Source organism: Scleropages formosus, chromosome 25 (assembly GCF_900964775.1).
Source record: "Scleropages formosus chromosome 25, fSclFor1.1, whole genome shotgun sequence".
Lineage (NCBI taxonomy): Eukaryota > Metazoa > Chordata > Actinopteri > Osteoglossiformes > Osteoglossidae > Scleropages > Scleropages formosus.
This window is the reverse complement of record NC_041830.1, coordinates 10,582,697-10,598,728: the sequence shown is the minus strand read 5'-3', so window position 1 is coordinate 10,598,728 and position 16,032 is coordinate 10,582,697. Positions and strand designations below refer to the sequence as shown.

The following is a 16,032-nucleotide window of genomic DNA, read 5'->3' as shown; positions in this document are numbered from 1 at the left end:
AGCTGGCGTTTGGCCAATAGATCATAACTATTTTGTTTACTTTAGTCACATGATATCCAGAAACCAATGAAAATCAGATGAATTTTGGCCCAATAGGTGACTGTCGTTTATAGTTATCTTTTTCTTGTGTGTCCCGTTGAGAAATAGAAGTATTACGTCTATTAGACGTAAAAGTATTCTCACTTTTTTCTGTGCTTACTACACTCTAGTTCAAAAACGTCCTAGTGATATCTGAACTGGTTTCTGTTTATGTTACTGGTGATGTTTACTGATATCCAGTTAGTAACTGAGTTAGTCTCCACTGAGGTCTCTGTTGCCTCATCCTTATGGTACTATTATTTTAGCTTTGTGCCGGATTATTTTAAAGAAGCAGTAGTAAATAGCAGTCATGTACTGGAAATCTGGTTAATTACGGATATTATAGTGGATAATATCGCTTCTTAATTACTCTTGTGTCATACCCGCATCAAATCAAAACGGAGAGATGAAATATGACATTATAGCACATCGGTGTGAAAACGCCTACATCATGGTCTACTCATGGTTCTAGGTGTGCACCTTGGATAAAGGTGTCAGCTACATAATAAAATGCAAGGTCATGAAATAATTTCTTTGTTTGATTTAAAATTATTTGAATGATTTAACTGTTAACAGAATTTACACCGTTTAATAGACGTGAAAAATTAATGATTTGAAGTGTATTTAACTTTGAATTTTAATATAAAGATCCCTTAAGGACAGGGGCTATGCAGCATTACAAAGAGCCGTAAGAGGCACTCTCGGTAGTTTGGACGTCGATTTCACAGCACGCATGCGCAGTCCACATGACCCGGTCGCCTGCTGATGACGTGTACTATATCAAGTATGGCGGACTGCGCTAAACAAAGCGAAGTTGACACTGGAGACGGTAACGGGACAGACGTAGCGAAACACCCTGCTAAAAAACAGAAAATCGAGGCTGGGGATGGAGACGTGTGTGAAGTCTCGGGTTTCGAGGTCAAAAAGGTCCTGCGGGATTGCGCGAGGGAGAAAACGATGTTCCTCCAGGGGAAGGTGACGCGCTTTCTCGTTTGAATCATGAGAGAGACAGGCGCGGAAAAAAAAGCGCGCGCTTTAGTTTACACTGTAACCTGTAAACCTGTAAATTACAGGTTTACAAAATTTAAATTAACCGGCTTCGTTTTAATTAAAATATTTTTAGCTAAAGGCTTTTTTTTCAGGAAGAAAAGGAAATAATTTACCTGAGAATCCAAATGGTTTTGCTTGTTGAACCACTCTGACTCCGTTCATTTACTTACTCCCTGTGCTGTGCAAAGATGTTCTGAACTATTAATCATCATCATCATCATCATTATTATTATTATTATTATTATTATTATTACTGTGAGATACTATTCAGGACCCAAATGCTTTGAGGCAGAAATGTTAAAAAGATTGGCAAAGTGGACCACATAAAAACAATTTTTATTTCACTTTGACTTTTCTTGTTCACCTGCATGCAGAATTTAAAGTAACATTATTTATTATCTTATAAACAGATTGATGTGCTGTACCATGGCAGAGTGATCATTATTATTCTTTTAAGTGATATAAGTGGACAAAATAAAACCCAAACTGTAAAAAAAAAAAAAAAAAAAAAACACTTAATTTAAATATTTAAATTTATTTTCAAGTACACAGCTGCCAGTGCATGTTTTGCGGAAATTTAGAACAGGAAAGAATTGCTGTAATCTTAGTGCTGGGCTCCTCCCTCACTGACATCGCTGAAAGAAATATATTGTGTATGATACTTTGAAATGGTAAGAGCCTGTCCCCATCAGTCCAGCCATGTTAGGTGGAACCTTTCAATGATAAAATCCCATTTAAGATAAAGTAAAAATACAGAAGGAATTCGATTGGTCCTCGGGAGTTGGGTCTCGGAACCCTTTCCGTGTTGCTGATCTCTTGTGACCGTCTGTTACCCCTCTTCTCAGATAGCGGAGAAGGAGGCTGTGGTCATCCTGGAGAAGACGCCCATCCATGTGGACACGCTGAACGAGCTCTTCAGGGAGTCTCAGCTTACGATGGAGTCCAACAATGACATCTACACTACGTATTGCCTGCAGCCCCCAGCACATCTCAATGGTATGTACAGGAAGGACAAGGTCCAAAGGCCTTGCACATCGCAGCCCTGGTGCACGTGTGTGGACCGTCGCTGGTGGCCTGCCGCTTAGCTTTGTGCATTGGTGACGCCATGACTTTGACTGTAGATGGTACCCCTCTCACGTCAAACTGTTCGCCTGGAAGATTGTTCTGGGTTACCCAAGAATAGCCTGATATTAAAGGGTCTAAATGAAGCGGGAAAGAACCTGGCATAACGGTACTCACATTGCTGAGTGAGGACATCTAACTGCAAAGGATTCTGTTGTCCTAACAGGGATTCAGTCAGATTCCAAGGAACAAACCAGGAACATTAAGGCATTATAGGTGGTTTTCAACTCATGACTTATGCACCTTTTGACCAGCCAAACTTATGAGGACTACCCATTGAATCATATGTTATGTTTGGTCGTAATGTCAAACAATGACTGCTCCATCTGCTGTATGATAACGGTGGGTGGCTGCACTGCCACAAGACAGCCCTGTTTGTCTTTTACTCAGTGTATCTATCAGTGATAGCATTTTATTTACAAAAATCTTGTAATATTTACAGTTTTTTGTTTGTAATTGAAGTTACTTTTTATTTAAAAAGACTACTGAGTGACTCCTCCGTGAACCGCCACCTTATCGTGGTGGAGGGGTTTGAGTGCCTGAATGAGTCCAGGAGCTATGTTGTCTGGGGCTACATGCCCCTGGTAGGGTCTCCCATGGCAGACAGGTCCTGGATGACAGACGAGACAAAGCGCGGTTCAAAAACCCCTTATGACAAAAAAATCAAGGCGTCCGTTTACCCCGCCCGGTATGGGGTCACCGGGGCCCCACCCTGGAGCCAGGCCTGGGGGGGGGGCTCGCATGCGAGCGCCTGGTGGCCAGGTCTATGCCCACGGGGCCTGGCCGGGCTCAGCCCGAAGCCACAACGTGGAGCCGCTCTTCGGTGGGCTCACCACCTGCCGGAGAAACCATAGGGGGCCGGTGCGTTGTGATTTGGGCGGTGGTCGGGGCCGAGTGCCCGGCCGACCCAAACCTCGGGCGCCAACTCTGGTTTTTGGGACTTGGAATGTCACCTCACTGGCGGGGAAGGAGCCTGAGCTGGTGCGGGAAGTTGAGAGATACCGTCTAGATATAGTCGGGCTCACTTCCACTCACAGCTTGGGTTCTGGAACCACTCTACTCGACCGAGGGTGGACTCTCCACTATTCTGGCGTTGCCCAAGGTGGGAGGCGGCGGGCTGGTGTGGGCTTATTAATAGCCCCCCAGTTCAGCCGCCATGTGTTGGAGTCTACCCCGGTGAATGAGAGGGTCATCTCCCTACGCCTTCGGGTCAGGGAACGGTCTCTCACTGTCGTTTGTGCTTATGCGCCTAGCGGCAGTGTAGAGTACCCGGCCTTTTTAGAGTCCCTGGGGGGCGTGCTGGAAAGCGCTCCCACTGGGGACTCTGTCGTTCTACTGGGGGACTTTAACGCCCACGTGGGCAGCGACAGTGATACCTGGAGGGGCGTGATTGGGAGGAACGGCCTCCCTGATCTGAACCCGAGCGGTGAGTTGTTATTGGATTTCTGTGCTAGTCGCGGTTTATCCATAACGAACACCATGTTCATGCATAAGGGTGTCCACCAGTGCACTTGGCACCAGGACACCCTAGGTCGGAGGTCGATGATCGACTTTGTAGTCGTTTCTTCTGACCTTCGGCCATATGTCTTGGACACTCGGGTGAAGAGAGGGGCTGAGCTGTCAACTGATCACCACCTGGTGGTGAGTTGGATTCGATGGCGGGGGAAAAAGCTGGACAGACCTGGCAGGCCCAAACGCATAGTGAGGGTCTGTTGGGAACGTTTGGCGGAGGCCCCTGTCAGAGAGGTCTTCAACTCCCACCTCCGACAGAGCTTCAACCAGGTCCCGAGGGAGGTGGGGGACATTGAGTCTGAATGGACTATGTTCCGCTCCTCCATTGTCGGTGCGGCTGTTCGGAGCTGCGGCCATAAGGTCTCCGGTGCCTGTCGCGGCGGCAATCCCCGAACACGGTGGTGGACACCGGAAGTAAGGGATGCCGTCAAGCTGAAGAAGGAGTTCTATCGGGCCTGGCTGGCTCATGGGACTCCTGAAGCAGCTGACGGGTACCGACGGGCCAAACGGAGCGCGGCTCTGGCAGTCGCCGCGGCAAAAACTCGGGCTTGGGAGGAGTTCGGTGAGGCCATGGAGGAAGACTTTCGGTCGGCCTCAAAGAGATTCTGGCAAACCGTCCGGCGACTCAGAGGGGGGAAGCGGTGTTCCACGAACACTGTTTACAGTGGAAGTGGTGCGCTGCTGACCTCAGCTGAGGATGTTCTCGGGCGGTGGAAGGAGTACTTTGAGGATCTCCTCAATCCCTCCGACACGCCTTCCGTAGAGGAAGCTGAGGCTGGGGACTCGGAGGGGGACTCGTCCATTACCCTGGCTGAAGTTGCTGAGGTAGTCAAAAAACTCCTCGGTGGCAAGGCTCCGGGGGTGGATGAGATCCGCCCCGAGTTTCTCAAGTCTCTGGATGTTGTGGGGCTGTCTTGGCTGACACGCCTCTGCAGCATCGCGTGGAGTTCGGGAACGGTGCCTCTGGACTGGCAGACCGGGGTGGTGGTCCCTCTTTTTAAGAAGGGGGACCGGAGATTGTGTTCCAACTACAGGGGGATCACACTCCTTAGCCTCCCTGGGAAAGTCTATGCCAGGGTACTGGAAAGGAGAATCCGACCGATAGTCGAACCTCGGATTCAGGAGGAGCAATGCGGTTTTCGCCCTGGCCGTGGAACACTGGACCAGCTCTATACCCTCACTAGGGTGTTGGAGGGTTCGTGGGAGTTTGCCCAACCAGTCCATATGTGTTTTGTGGACCTGGAGAAGGCATTCGACCGTGTCCCTCGTGGCATCCTGTGGGGGGTGCTTCGGGATTATGGGGTTCGGGGCTCGTTGCTACGGGCTGTTCGTTCCCTGTATGACCGGAGCAGGAGCTTGGTTCGCATTGCCGGCAGTAAGTCAGACCTGTTCCCGGTGCATGTTGGACTCCGCCAGGGCTGCCCTTTGTCACCGATTCTGTTCATTATTTTTATGGACAGAATTTCTAGGCGCAGTCAGGGAACGGAGGGTGTCTGTTTTGGTGGCCGCGAGATCTCGTCTCTGCTTTTTGCGGACGATGTGGTCCTGTTGGCTTCATCAAGTCAAGACTTGCAGCGTGCACTGGGGAGGTTTGCAGCCGAGTGCGAAGCGGCGGGGATGAGAATCAGCACCTCCAAATCCGAGGCCATGGTTCTCAGTCGGAAAAAGGTGGATTGCTCCCTCCGGGTTAGGGGGGAGTTGCTCCCTCAAGTGGAGGAGTTTAAGTATCTTGGGGTCTTGTTCACGAGTGAGGGAAAAATGGAGCGGCAGGTCGACAGACGGATCGGTGCGGCGTCTGCAGTAATGCGGTCATTGTACCGGTCTGTTGTGGTGAAGAGGGAGCTGAGTCGTAAGGCGAAGCTCTCAATTTACCGGTCGATCTACGTTCCTACCCTCACCTATGGTCATGAACTCTGGATCATGACCGAAAGAATGAGATCGCGGATACAAGCGGCAGAAATGAGTTTCCTCCGCAGAGTGGCTGGGCGCACCCTTAGGGATAGGGTGAGGAGCTCAGTCACCCGGGAGGAGCTCGGAGTAGAGCCGCTGCTCCTCCGCATCGAGAGGAGCCAGTTGAGGTGGCTCGGGCATCTGTTCCGGATGCCTCCTGGACGCCTCCCTGGGGAGGTGCTCCGGGCTTGTCCCACTGGGAGGAGGCCTCGGGGCAGACCCAGGACACGTTGGAGAGACTATGTCTCCCGGCTGGCCTGGGAACGCCTTGGGGTTCCCCCAGAGGAACTGGAGGAGGTGTGCGGGGAGAGGGAGGTCTGGAGTACTCTGCTCGGACTGCTGCCCCCGCGACCCGGTCCCGGATAAAAGCGGAGGAAGATGGATGGATGGATGGACTACTGAGTGAAAACATGGCTATTTTCGAGGTGCAGAAAAGAAAAAATGAAAAAAACTTCACTCGTTTCTCTACACTGGCTTTCTGTAGCTGCCTGGATCAATTTAAGACCTTGGTTATTGTCTACAAATGCATCAGTAGAACTGCTCCTAGCTGTTTACAAGACTTGATCAACCATTACACCTAAACCAGAATGCTACACTCTTCTACTTCTGCCCGCTAGGTGGTCCTACGCACAGAATATAAAGCACGAAGGTTCTCGTTTCTGGCTCCGTTGTGGTGGAACGACCTCTCGCTCAGAACTGCTGAAACTCTGTCCTTATTTAAAAAGGGTCTGAAAACATACCTATTCCAGACTCACTTTGGCCATGATCGCTTAAGCTCATGTAAGGTGTGAATGTTTATGCGCCATAACTTTACGATCATGCCCGGATAAGCCTTTACACAGCCGCTACTTCTGTATTGTACGTAAATGTATCTCAAAAAAAAAAAAGAAATTAGGAAGGTGATCAGGATTTGTCCGTTCTGAGTTTTATGCAGCTACTCATGTGATGAGCATTTGTGCATATAGTGGAAAGAAACTAACTTAAGAATCACACGTCTGCAAGTATGTCTCTCTTTCTCCTAATGTTACGTACAAATTGTATTCTCTGAGATCTACTGTATGTCTCTTTGGACAAAAGCCTTTGATGAATGAATAAATGTAAATGTAAAAATAGTATTTCAGCTTGAAAATATAATTATACTATAATTTATATTGTATTAGTGTTATCTGAACATGAATAGTGTGTAAAACTAGTGAAAAATATAACAAAACAATGTAACATTCATGCCAGTTAATAGTTTATGTATCCTCACAGTTTGTCATATGGTATAAGGGGACGACTTGCAACGCAGCTGACACATGATGGGATCATTGAAGCAGAAATCTCATAATTTGAGGACCACCTGCAAATTCAGAGCATGAACAGACCTCAGTGATTGTTTAGGAAATCTCAGCAGTAGTTGGATTTCTTTTACGCTGGCATTGGAAATGTAGTTTGAATTCGTTCCAGCCCCTAAATGGCTGTTATGTGAAGAGTAAAAGTAGAACAGTGGTGGTTTCAAGGAACAACTGGCTTCCTGCTAAACCTCAGGCAATAGTCAATTTCAAGTTTTGTTTGTATTGCTGTTCAAGTTAGATGGCATCCATCACTGCGCAATGGCCATTTACTTACTTATTAGCGCAAAGGCAACAGTTTTAAGGAATTAGTTAAATATTTATTCCCTGTAGTTGCCTTTTGTTGTTTTGTTCTGCTCTTAGGAGCTCTTCAGCTTGTACCTGAAAGTATATGAAATTTCATATCTATAAGACACGTTTGGGTTATGGGAATTCTGTTGGATCTTTGGGGAATTGTTTGCCTTTCTCTGGGTTAAAGAAGAATATATTACAGTCATTATTGCAATAATTAGTGTTATTGCCATCATAATTTAGTTATTTGCAGCCTTTGTCCAAGGTGACTTGGTCGTGTTTCATTCTGATGTCACCTGTGCAATAACCCAAATATTTTCCCACCTCTTTGCTTTCTTCAGATTAATAATAAAATGTTAAAGAGCTGTTTATGTGCTTAAGTTTTAGCTTATTTTATTATTATTGTTATTTCTCAAAGTTCTGGTGCAAGTGTACAATGTTGCATGTAAAGGTGTCTAAAAGTGTCCATTACTTTGTGCTGATTGTTTTGTAGCACCTGATCTGATGTTTTGCGGAAGGTGACTCCCGGGATCCTTTAATGACCTTTTCTAATCTGTCTCTGAAAAAGGATTTGCAAGGGGACAGACACAGAGTTATGCTAAAGTCTGCATAAGTGGCCAATATGTGAAAGGAACACGGAAGCTACTCTTGAATGGTCTCTTCAGTTTTATTAAGTGAAGGAGCAGGGTGCTCTCCTTCTTAGCAGATTGGATTTCTGCTAGTTCCCATGTAATGATTTATGCATGTTATGTTTGTGCATGTCCAGTGTAAGATTATATCCTGTTCGTTGTCATTTGTTTGAATTGCTTCCAGGCAACATGCATTTTCTGTGTGCTGTTAAAACAAACTGCGTGACCCATCTTTAAACATTTACATTTATTCATTTAGCAGATGCTTTTCTCCAAAGTGATGTACATCTCATAGAAAATACAATTTGTAGATTACATTGGGAGAAAGAGACATAGTTGCAGACGTGTGATTCTTAAGTACAGTTAGTTTGCTTCTTTCCACCATATCCACCAGTGTTCATCACAAGAATAGCTGCATAAAACTCAGAAAATTGACGATTCCTGATCACCTTCCTAGTATTATTATTTTTATTATTATTATTCTTATTATTGTTTTTATTATTATAATACATGTGAAATGCTTAACATCAAGTAATCAGGTCAGATGCCTTAAGGACTAGACTACTTGGTAAAGTTTTGAGGGCAGAACAAAAAAGGTTGACATGGTACGACATAAGGCTTACAACAACAATTTATAGTGCTTAACTGGCTCTTGTTTGCTTTTGGTTTTTTTTTTTTTTTTTTGGGTTGGGACTTTCTTTCAAGAAATAGTTGTTTCAGCCCTGATAGGGTTTCTTCGGAAATCCTTTTTGTGATCTGCATTACTCAGATTGTAATATATTATCTATGTAATATAATACAAATGTAATATATTTGTAATATACATGTGCATGAATGCTGTACAGTTGATGTTGACTCTTACTGACAAGAAAGTTCTGTTCTCCACTTATCTTCTCCATTTATCTTCTTAGTGTGTCTGTAGTCACTATGATTCAGTCCAATCATCCGGTTGCTGCTCGTCGTCTTCTGTCTTCTCCAGATTTTCTGAGCAGGTTGAGCGGTTGGTGTAGTATTCTATTTATGTTCCTGGAAAAGACCTACAGTCATTCTGCATTTTTTTTCCATTTTCTCATAAAATTTGACACATCAACAGAGCTTGCCACATCAGCATCTTTTGTGTTCGACACACAAACTTTGTTTGGTTTTACTTGGAGGAGGGAATTTGCAATTGTGAGAACTGGGGCATAATATTGCAACCCTTGGTCCTTTTATAATTTTATAATAATTGCTATTTTATTAGTTAGGTAGCGTGTGGATGTGAATTATACGGTACTAAAGCAGACTGTCTACTAAGTTTTATCTGTATTTGACTGAGTAATATATTTATTTGTCTGGTAAACACAGACACATGATAGTCAACACATTGTTTGTCTGATTTCACCATGTTGCTGGTTCACATCACTCAGGTTCCTGCCTATAGAAGTGACATTTAAACAACAAATACATAAATAATGGTAGCAGATAGTGTTGGACTCATTTATGTAGCTGTCAGGAGATTGGCAGGGAAATCGCTCTGAAAGAGATGGGTTTGAGACAATTCATAAATACTGGAGGGACTCAGCAGCTCTGAGGTACAGAGCAAATTCAATCCACCACATTGGGGACAAAACTGAGCACTGTTGGACTTTTGATTTTGGACCCCTCATGGGTGGAGCTACCAAATGGGAAGAAGTACGGTGGTCTTACAGAGGTGTAGGGGCTGAAAGACAGGATGAGTCTTTTAGGTTTTATATTGTTACCAATATAAAAATTGTCAACCAATAAATGTGCCTTTCGAAGTTGACTAATGTGAGCTTTATAGCGGGCCAGCTGGACCTTCTTTCATAGTGAGCAGATGTGTTGAGGTCACTCAGGAACATGGCCAGCTATGAAGAGACCTCACACATGGATTGGAATTCCTTCCTGACCTCATTATGGCAGCGCCGTTAACACCATCCTGTGTTATTTTGTTAAACACATTTTTTGTCCTAGGGCAGAGATTTTATTTATTTTCTACCATGTGGGAGTTACAAAATAATTAGGAGCCTGGGCAGTAAAACAGTGGGTAAGCGGGAGGGTCCAGGAGGTATGCCGGTAGTCAGCGTGATGGCTGGGTTGACCCAGTGCAAACGTGGCTGTTCGTTGGAGGACCACCTAAACATGGAAAAAGCCTTTTTTTGCTAGTGCTGCGAGGGATTTTAACACCCAGGTGGACCTGAAACGATGTGATGCAGGACTCTGGCTTTGGGATATGCTGGTTGTGTTCAATCCTTTTGATTCCTCAAAAAGAAATGTGTTCAATTGTGTATTATTATAAATGCAAACTCAGTGTCCTGTTTGACATGCTGGTTATGAATAACCATAACTGGGTATGAGTCTGGAATGAAAAATGTCATGAGGAGCACTTAGAGCATAGCCATTTGGGAAAGAGAAAGTTGCCCATTCGCATCCCCTAAGAAAACTCTATTGATCCTAAAGGAAATTGCACTGGACTATATTCTTAGTCTATAGTCTTAGACCATACAATAAATTGGAACAGAAGACCCATAGATATCTCAGGAATAAATCCGTGGTTTCCCCTTAGTCGGGAATCACAGAAAAAGTAAGAAGCTGGCAGTATAGTAAATAATTATGTTCAGCAGCAACCTCCATCTGACTCCAGTTTGCTATTTGTATAATTATCTGGACTCATTCTTTCGAACTTAGACACACTGAGTCTACAAAAATTGGGGGAAAAAAGAGAGAGAGGTAATCATTTTCCCCCAGACTTATAGGACACCCTCCCCTCTAAATATCTTTTGTTTTATTAACTGCTTGTTTAATAATGTCATTTCCTCCTCTTCCGGTGGGAACGGTGCTCCAGTGATCAAGACCACTGTGGTTTGCCCGGCCACTGAGAAGCACGTGAGGAAGTACCAGGAACAGGAGACAGTGCTCGTGGAGGAGACGGCCGAGGACTACCGTACCATCACCCTGCCCTTCCTGGAAAGCCAGAGCTTCAGCCTGCAGGTGTGAGAGCTAACCGTGCAACTTGTGAGGAAGCGTGGAGCTGTGCTATCCACACGTCAAAGGCGTGGGTCCTGCTGTTGTACTCATGAGCCCGGTGTTTAACTAAGCAGGGCTCAGCATTGATTGCTGTCTGACTGTCTGGGACAGGTAATTCACTTAAATTTTTGTAGCCAGACAGATATAATAGTTTCAATACCTGTCTGATGGACAGCTGGATGGTAAAGTAAGATAAAATGTGAAGAAACCTGATGCTAAACAACAAATGCCAGTTTAATAAAGAAACCATGTGACGCCACTAATTGAGGTCGCTAATTTAAATAATTTTCTTGCTGGGAAATCAAAAATTTGTATAATATAAAGTCAGATTTCCCCAATATCTTGCTATTTTGGGAAATTTCTTTATCTCAGCCTTTTTGTAAGTATGTTTACTTTTATATGATGCCCTGATCGCATTGCTTTGATTGCACAATTTCAGGATATTTTAAACCCAGACATTTACTTATTTTTGTCTTCCAAACGTGTTGAAAATTAGGGATGTGCAACATTTGATGGGACAGCTGAAATGCACAATACATCTCTCCACTAGGTAACCACACACAAAATGTTAATATTGATCCCCACTAATCTGCAAGGTTATTGTCTGTGACTAGGGCGGTTCCTCCAAAGTCTCTCTGTGGAAGAAAATGAGGTTGCCGGCCTGTTCGAATAACCACTTTAGCGATTATCTTTCACTTTTTCAGCGGTACTTTCTTGATTTCACTCATTTTGACTCCTCCTGCAGTTTTGTACCTCCTTTACTTTTACCTTTGGTTTCTGCTGATTGGTACTCTTGGCTGATCTGTCACGCATGCAGTCATGGCCCTGTTATGAGTGTAAATGGAGAACCGGATGCTCAGCCATGTGTCAGTCATGCTTAGACAAATACTGTATGTCATTTTTTTTCTGTCTTTCTCAGGTGTCTTCTACAAACATTTCTTTTTCAATAGTTTCCACAAGTTGTTTGAATTCCTACCGTGGTGGAGTCTAGTTAGTCTGTTCATACATGAGTTGTCTGTAGTCATAACACAAGTTTTTAAATTTTCTTTATTGTTCTGACACGCACGCACACGTACATCTGTCCTTTCCCAGAGTTTGTTTAATTTTTCAATATATTAGGTTAGTTTGAATTGTCTTTCTGGAAGTGCAGAGCTGCTGTTTGTGTAAGGTATGAGATCTCAGTAAAATTAATTTTTATTATGGTTTTATAAGGACCTTTACAAAAAATGAATGCCACCCTGCTACTTATTGGCTGCAAGGTGGGTGAAGCTGAGAGAACTTTTGGTTCATCTCTGTACCTTTCTGCACTTGCATAATCAGAAACCTTAAAAAAATTTGACAAATTCCAATTAAAATGTTGCAGTACAAAATTAAATTACACATATATTACATAACCACTACATTAGCTTTGTGAAATTATTTCTTTAATTTCATTCTGTATTATTAAACTTATCTGGCATTTGCCTCCAAAGTGACTTACACTTTGAGGTTTATACACTAAGCTACTTTCATTGAGTTATCCGTTTAAACAACTGGGTAATTTTTACTGTATTGTAGAGAAAATCTTGCATGTCTTTGTATAATGTTGGTTTGTTGTTGAATGACTGGCTTTTAAAGACAGGAAATAAAACCCAACTGCCGTTTATGCATCCTGTGAGTGTGTCCCACCACCTTCTGAAGTACAGTGAGAAGTTTGTCAGCATAGTTTTAATGTTTTCCTGAAATATTTAGTGTGGGATTCTGACCTTTGGTCTGCATCTCAAAGGCTGTTTTGCTGATATTCTTGATAATTCGTCAGTTGGACCTTTGATCGTCAGGGGTTCTGCTGTTCTTTTCTCTTCAGTGGGTCTATAACATACTGGAGAAGAAGGCTGAAGTGGAGCAGGTTGTTTACGAGGATCCTGACCCGAAGCTCGGCTTCATCCTGCTCCCAGACTTCAAGTGGGACCAGAAGCAGGTGCAACCACTTTGTGTTGCTCTATATGTTTGTTTATTCCACTGGCATGGAGATAATTTATGACTGCTGCTAACTTATTAGTATGCAACCCGAACTGGCAAAACAAGAAAACTTGCCGCGGCCCTGCTTGGGACAAGCGGTTGTTGACAATGGGTGGATGGATGGATGTTCTCATAATAATAATAAAAATTAATAATAATAATAATAATAATAATAATAATAATATCTTATTTAATCACTTTATTTTGTTTTTATTTAATTAAATGCTTTTGAAAATAGCAGAACGGCACTGGGTCACAGCAACATAAAGTACACAAAGAAACAGTAAATGCATCCACCTACGTAAAACAAGGGCAAAAGGTTACAATATTTTAAAGGTATGACTAAGTAGCACTATCTCATTAGCTCCACACTTTTTTTTGAATTGTTATGCCGATGCTTATTTTCTAGCAGGGAAAAAGAAAATTAACACTTTGGTCATCCACACATTTACAGAGAGAACCTCTGCAGTAAAACACATTTCCTTGTTAAGTATATCAGAGTGATCAGCCTATGTTGGGTAACTTCCTCAAAAAAGGCTTGTAGTTTAATAAAGTAGAGGGTGACAAATCAAATGTTTTGTTGAAGGCTTTTAAATGCCATCCCCTTTCCTGTAAATGTGTCAACATCCTGTCAGATTTATAAAGACAGATGTACACCCCCCCAAAATTATTAATAGTAACACTTAGAAAAACAATGGTAAAAGATCTCTGTATTCTGCTTTATAATGAGTCTCATTGCCAAAGACATCAATCAGCCACCTGCTAGATCACCCAGTGAGTTGTCATTCATGGCAGAGACAGGAGGGGTATGTGTGTATTTTCTTTTTTCCTCTGCAGCTGGACGATTTATATCTGATCGCCATCGTGCACCGGCGGGACATCAAAAGTCTTAGAGACTTGACATCGGACCACCTCCCATTGCTACGCAACATTCAAAAAAAGGGAAAGGTGAGGTTACAGATCAGCTTCTGGTGGTCTCATTTATCGTATACAGTTTGTTGGGGGGGAAGGGTAAAGGCCAGACAAGCCTGTATTGCTTCCCAATTAGAGAAGGCTTTTTTGTTGTGACTTTGGCTATTTCTCATTAGTGACAGCACTGCATAAGATGCTGTTCCATGGCCTTCTCATGAGGCAAAAAATGTACAGATTGGAACGGATCTGTTGAAATTAAAAGGCAGCAAAGGAAGAAGTGTTGGTCTGGCGTGTCACATCCTCTACAGGAAGCAGTGCAGTTCCTCGGCTGTCTGGTTGAGTCCATGGCAAGCGATAACATCCGGGCAACTTGTTAGCACTCGGCTAACAGAACGTACCGCAGTCCTTCCTCAGGGTGGTGTTTGGGGGGGGTGTTCCACTTGTCCTCGGTTTGGGGCCCATTTGTTGTCAACCCCATCTCTATCAACTCCAAAACCCACAGAGACTGCCTGACAAAGCCCAACTCTGTAATGCCCCTCAACCGTGTTTCACCATGGCTTATGGGGTCACCATCCGGCTCTGGTTAAACGCTGCTAAAGAAATGTGTCCTCTTGGCTAATCTGTACGGTAGAACACAAATAGGACCGGATTATTGCATTTATAGATTCATGAATGTGAAGGAAGAAGGCTGTAAATGGGAGCAATACACTGTTTTACTTTAAAGCTTAGGATTTCCTTCTCACTCCTGTGTCAGTGTACTTGGTCGCTAATAACCATTGTGGACCTGTTCAGAAACTGACTTTGAAACATCTCTATTATTGTTTTCAGGACGCTGTCCGCGAGCGCTACGGAATTAAGGGTGACAAGCTGCGCATGTACGTGCATTACCAGCCGTCATACTACCACTTCCACATCCATCTCAATGCCTTGAAGTACAACGCCCCCGGCACTGGTGTGGACAGGGCCCATCTGCTCTCCAATGTCATCCAGAACTTGGAGTGCGACCCACAGTACTACAAAACTCGCACCCTCACCTTTCCCTTGAGGGAGCTCGACGGACTGCTGTCGCACTTCAGGGAGCCCAAGGATAGTGCCAAACTGTAGATCACAAGACTTGTGGCTATTTTTTCTAGACACTTCTGTAAACCTACTCTAGACAATGGCATCAATTTGCTTTTTAGTCCTTCCAGACACCTTTTTTAAGATTGGTTACGTTACTTGGTTACATCCTGTGTTTGTAATAAAATCCTTCAAGTGAGTGTCCTGCCTACTGTCCTGAACAAAAATGAACTGTTACAGCCGTCCATTTTTTTTAAGCGGGGTAGAAGGGACACTAAAACTGAAGCTACGAACACAATTTTACTCTCAAAGTATGGCAATGCGGTAAATTGTAATATTACCTTGCAATCATTAATTTTAGCGTTGTCAAAACATTTGTTAAAGTTTAGTGAAGATAACTGGCAAACACACAAAATCAGTACATGGAAAAACCCAAATGCAAACGCACCAAAGAGGAATTGAACTAATTACATAGGTACATGTAAATTCAACACAAGGGCAAAATGTAATATTTAGGAGACAGGGTGGTTGTGTTGTACTGTCTGAAGCTCCAAAGTGACCAAATTTTCCAGAATTTGTTACAGTTATGACCCAGGTTAAATGTAAAGTTTTCTAATGAAACAAAGTCATAAAAGGTGATGTTTATTTAGCATTGTGTGACGAACGTCACCATGGAGGACACCTACTCGGCGGTTCCTGGATTCATCAGTCTTTATTGTGGAACTCTTAGGCTGGGCAAGGGGTTGGGGAGTAGGGAATTGTTTCAAATGTTAATTTGAATTTTTTTAATTTTTATTTTGGTTCTTGTTTTGATTTTTAAAGCTTTTATTAGTAATAATGAGTGAAGGATGGGGGCCGCACAGCCTCACATAGATTAGCTCTGAGTGCGTGTGTATGTTTGTGTGCTGCTACCATTTCTTCAGGATGACTCACTTTTCAGTAAAGATATGATGCTGAAAAAAAAATGCCATTTTATGGAACATAATGTGGTCAATTTGGAAACTTCTCTAAAATGGAGAACCTCTATGAGGATGTGTTTGATGTGTGTTAAATGTGGAGAATCTTCACCCAGA

General features: G+C 43.5%; 1 protein-coding gene across 1 annotated transcript; it reads left to right on the top strand.

Moving 5' to 3' along the window:
• The first annotated feature begins 859 nt into the window (after positions 1 to 859).
• dcps (decapping enzyme, scavenger) lies at positions 860 to 15,156 on the top strand. The gene is made up of 6 exons (XM_018730795.1): positions 860 to 1,053; positions 1,974 to 2,124; positions 10,809 to 10,954; positions 12,834 to 12,947; positions 13,826 to 13,936; positions 14,729 to 15,156. The coding sequence occupies exons 1-6, from the start codon at positions 865 to 867 to the stop codon at positions 15,002 to 15,004; spliced, it is 987 nt and encodes a 328-aa protein (XP_018586311.1). The 5' UTR covers positions 860 to 864; the 3' UTR covers positions 15,005 to 15,156.
• The last annotated feature ends 876 nt before the right edge of the window (positions 15,157 to 16,032 follow it).

Coding starts and splice junctions, on each gene's coding strand:
- dcps (XM_018730795.1), top strand. CDS start 865: ATGGCGGACTGCGCTAAACAAAGCGAAGTTGACACTGGAGACGGTAAC. Junction 1,054..1,973: donor CGATGTTCCTCCAGGGGAAG/GTGACGCGCTTT, acceptor CCCTCTTCTCAG/ATAGCGGAGAAGGAGGCTGT. Junction 2,125..10,808: donor GCCCCCAGCACATCTCAATG/GTATGTACAGGA, acceptor ACGGTGCTCCAG/TGATCAAGACCACTGTGGTT.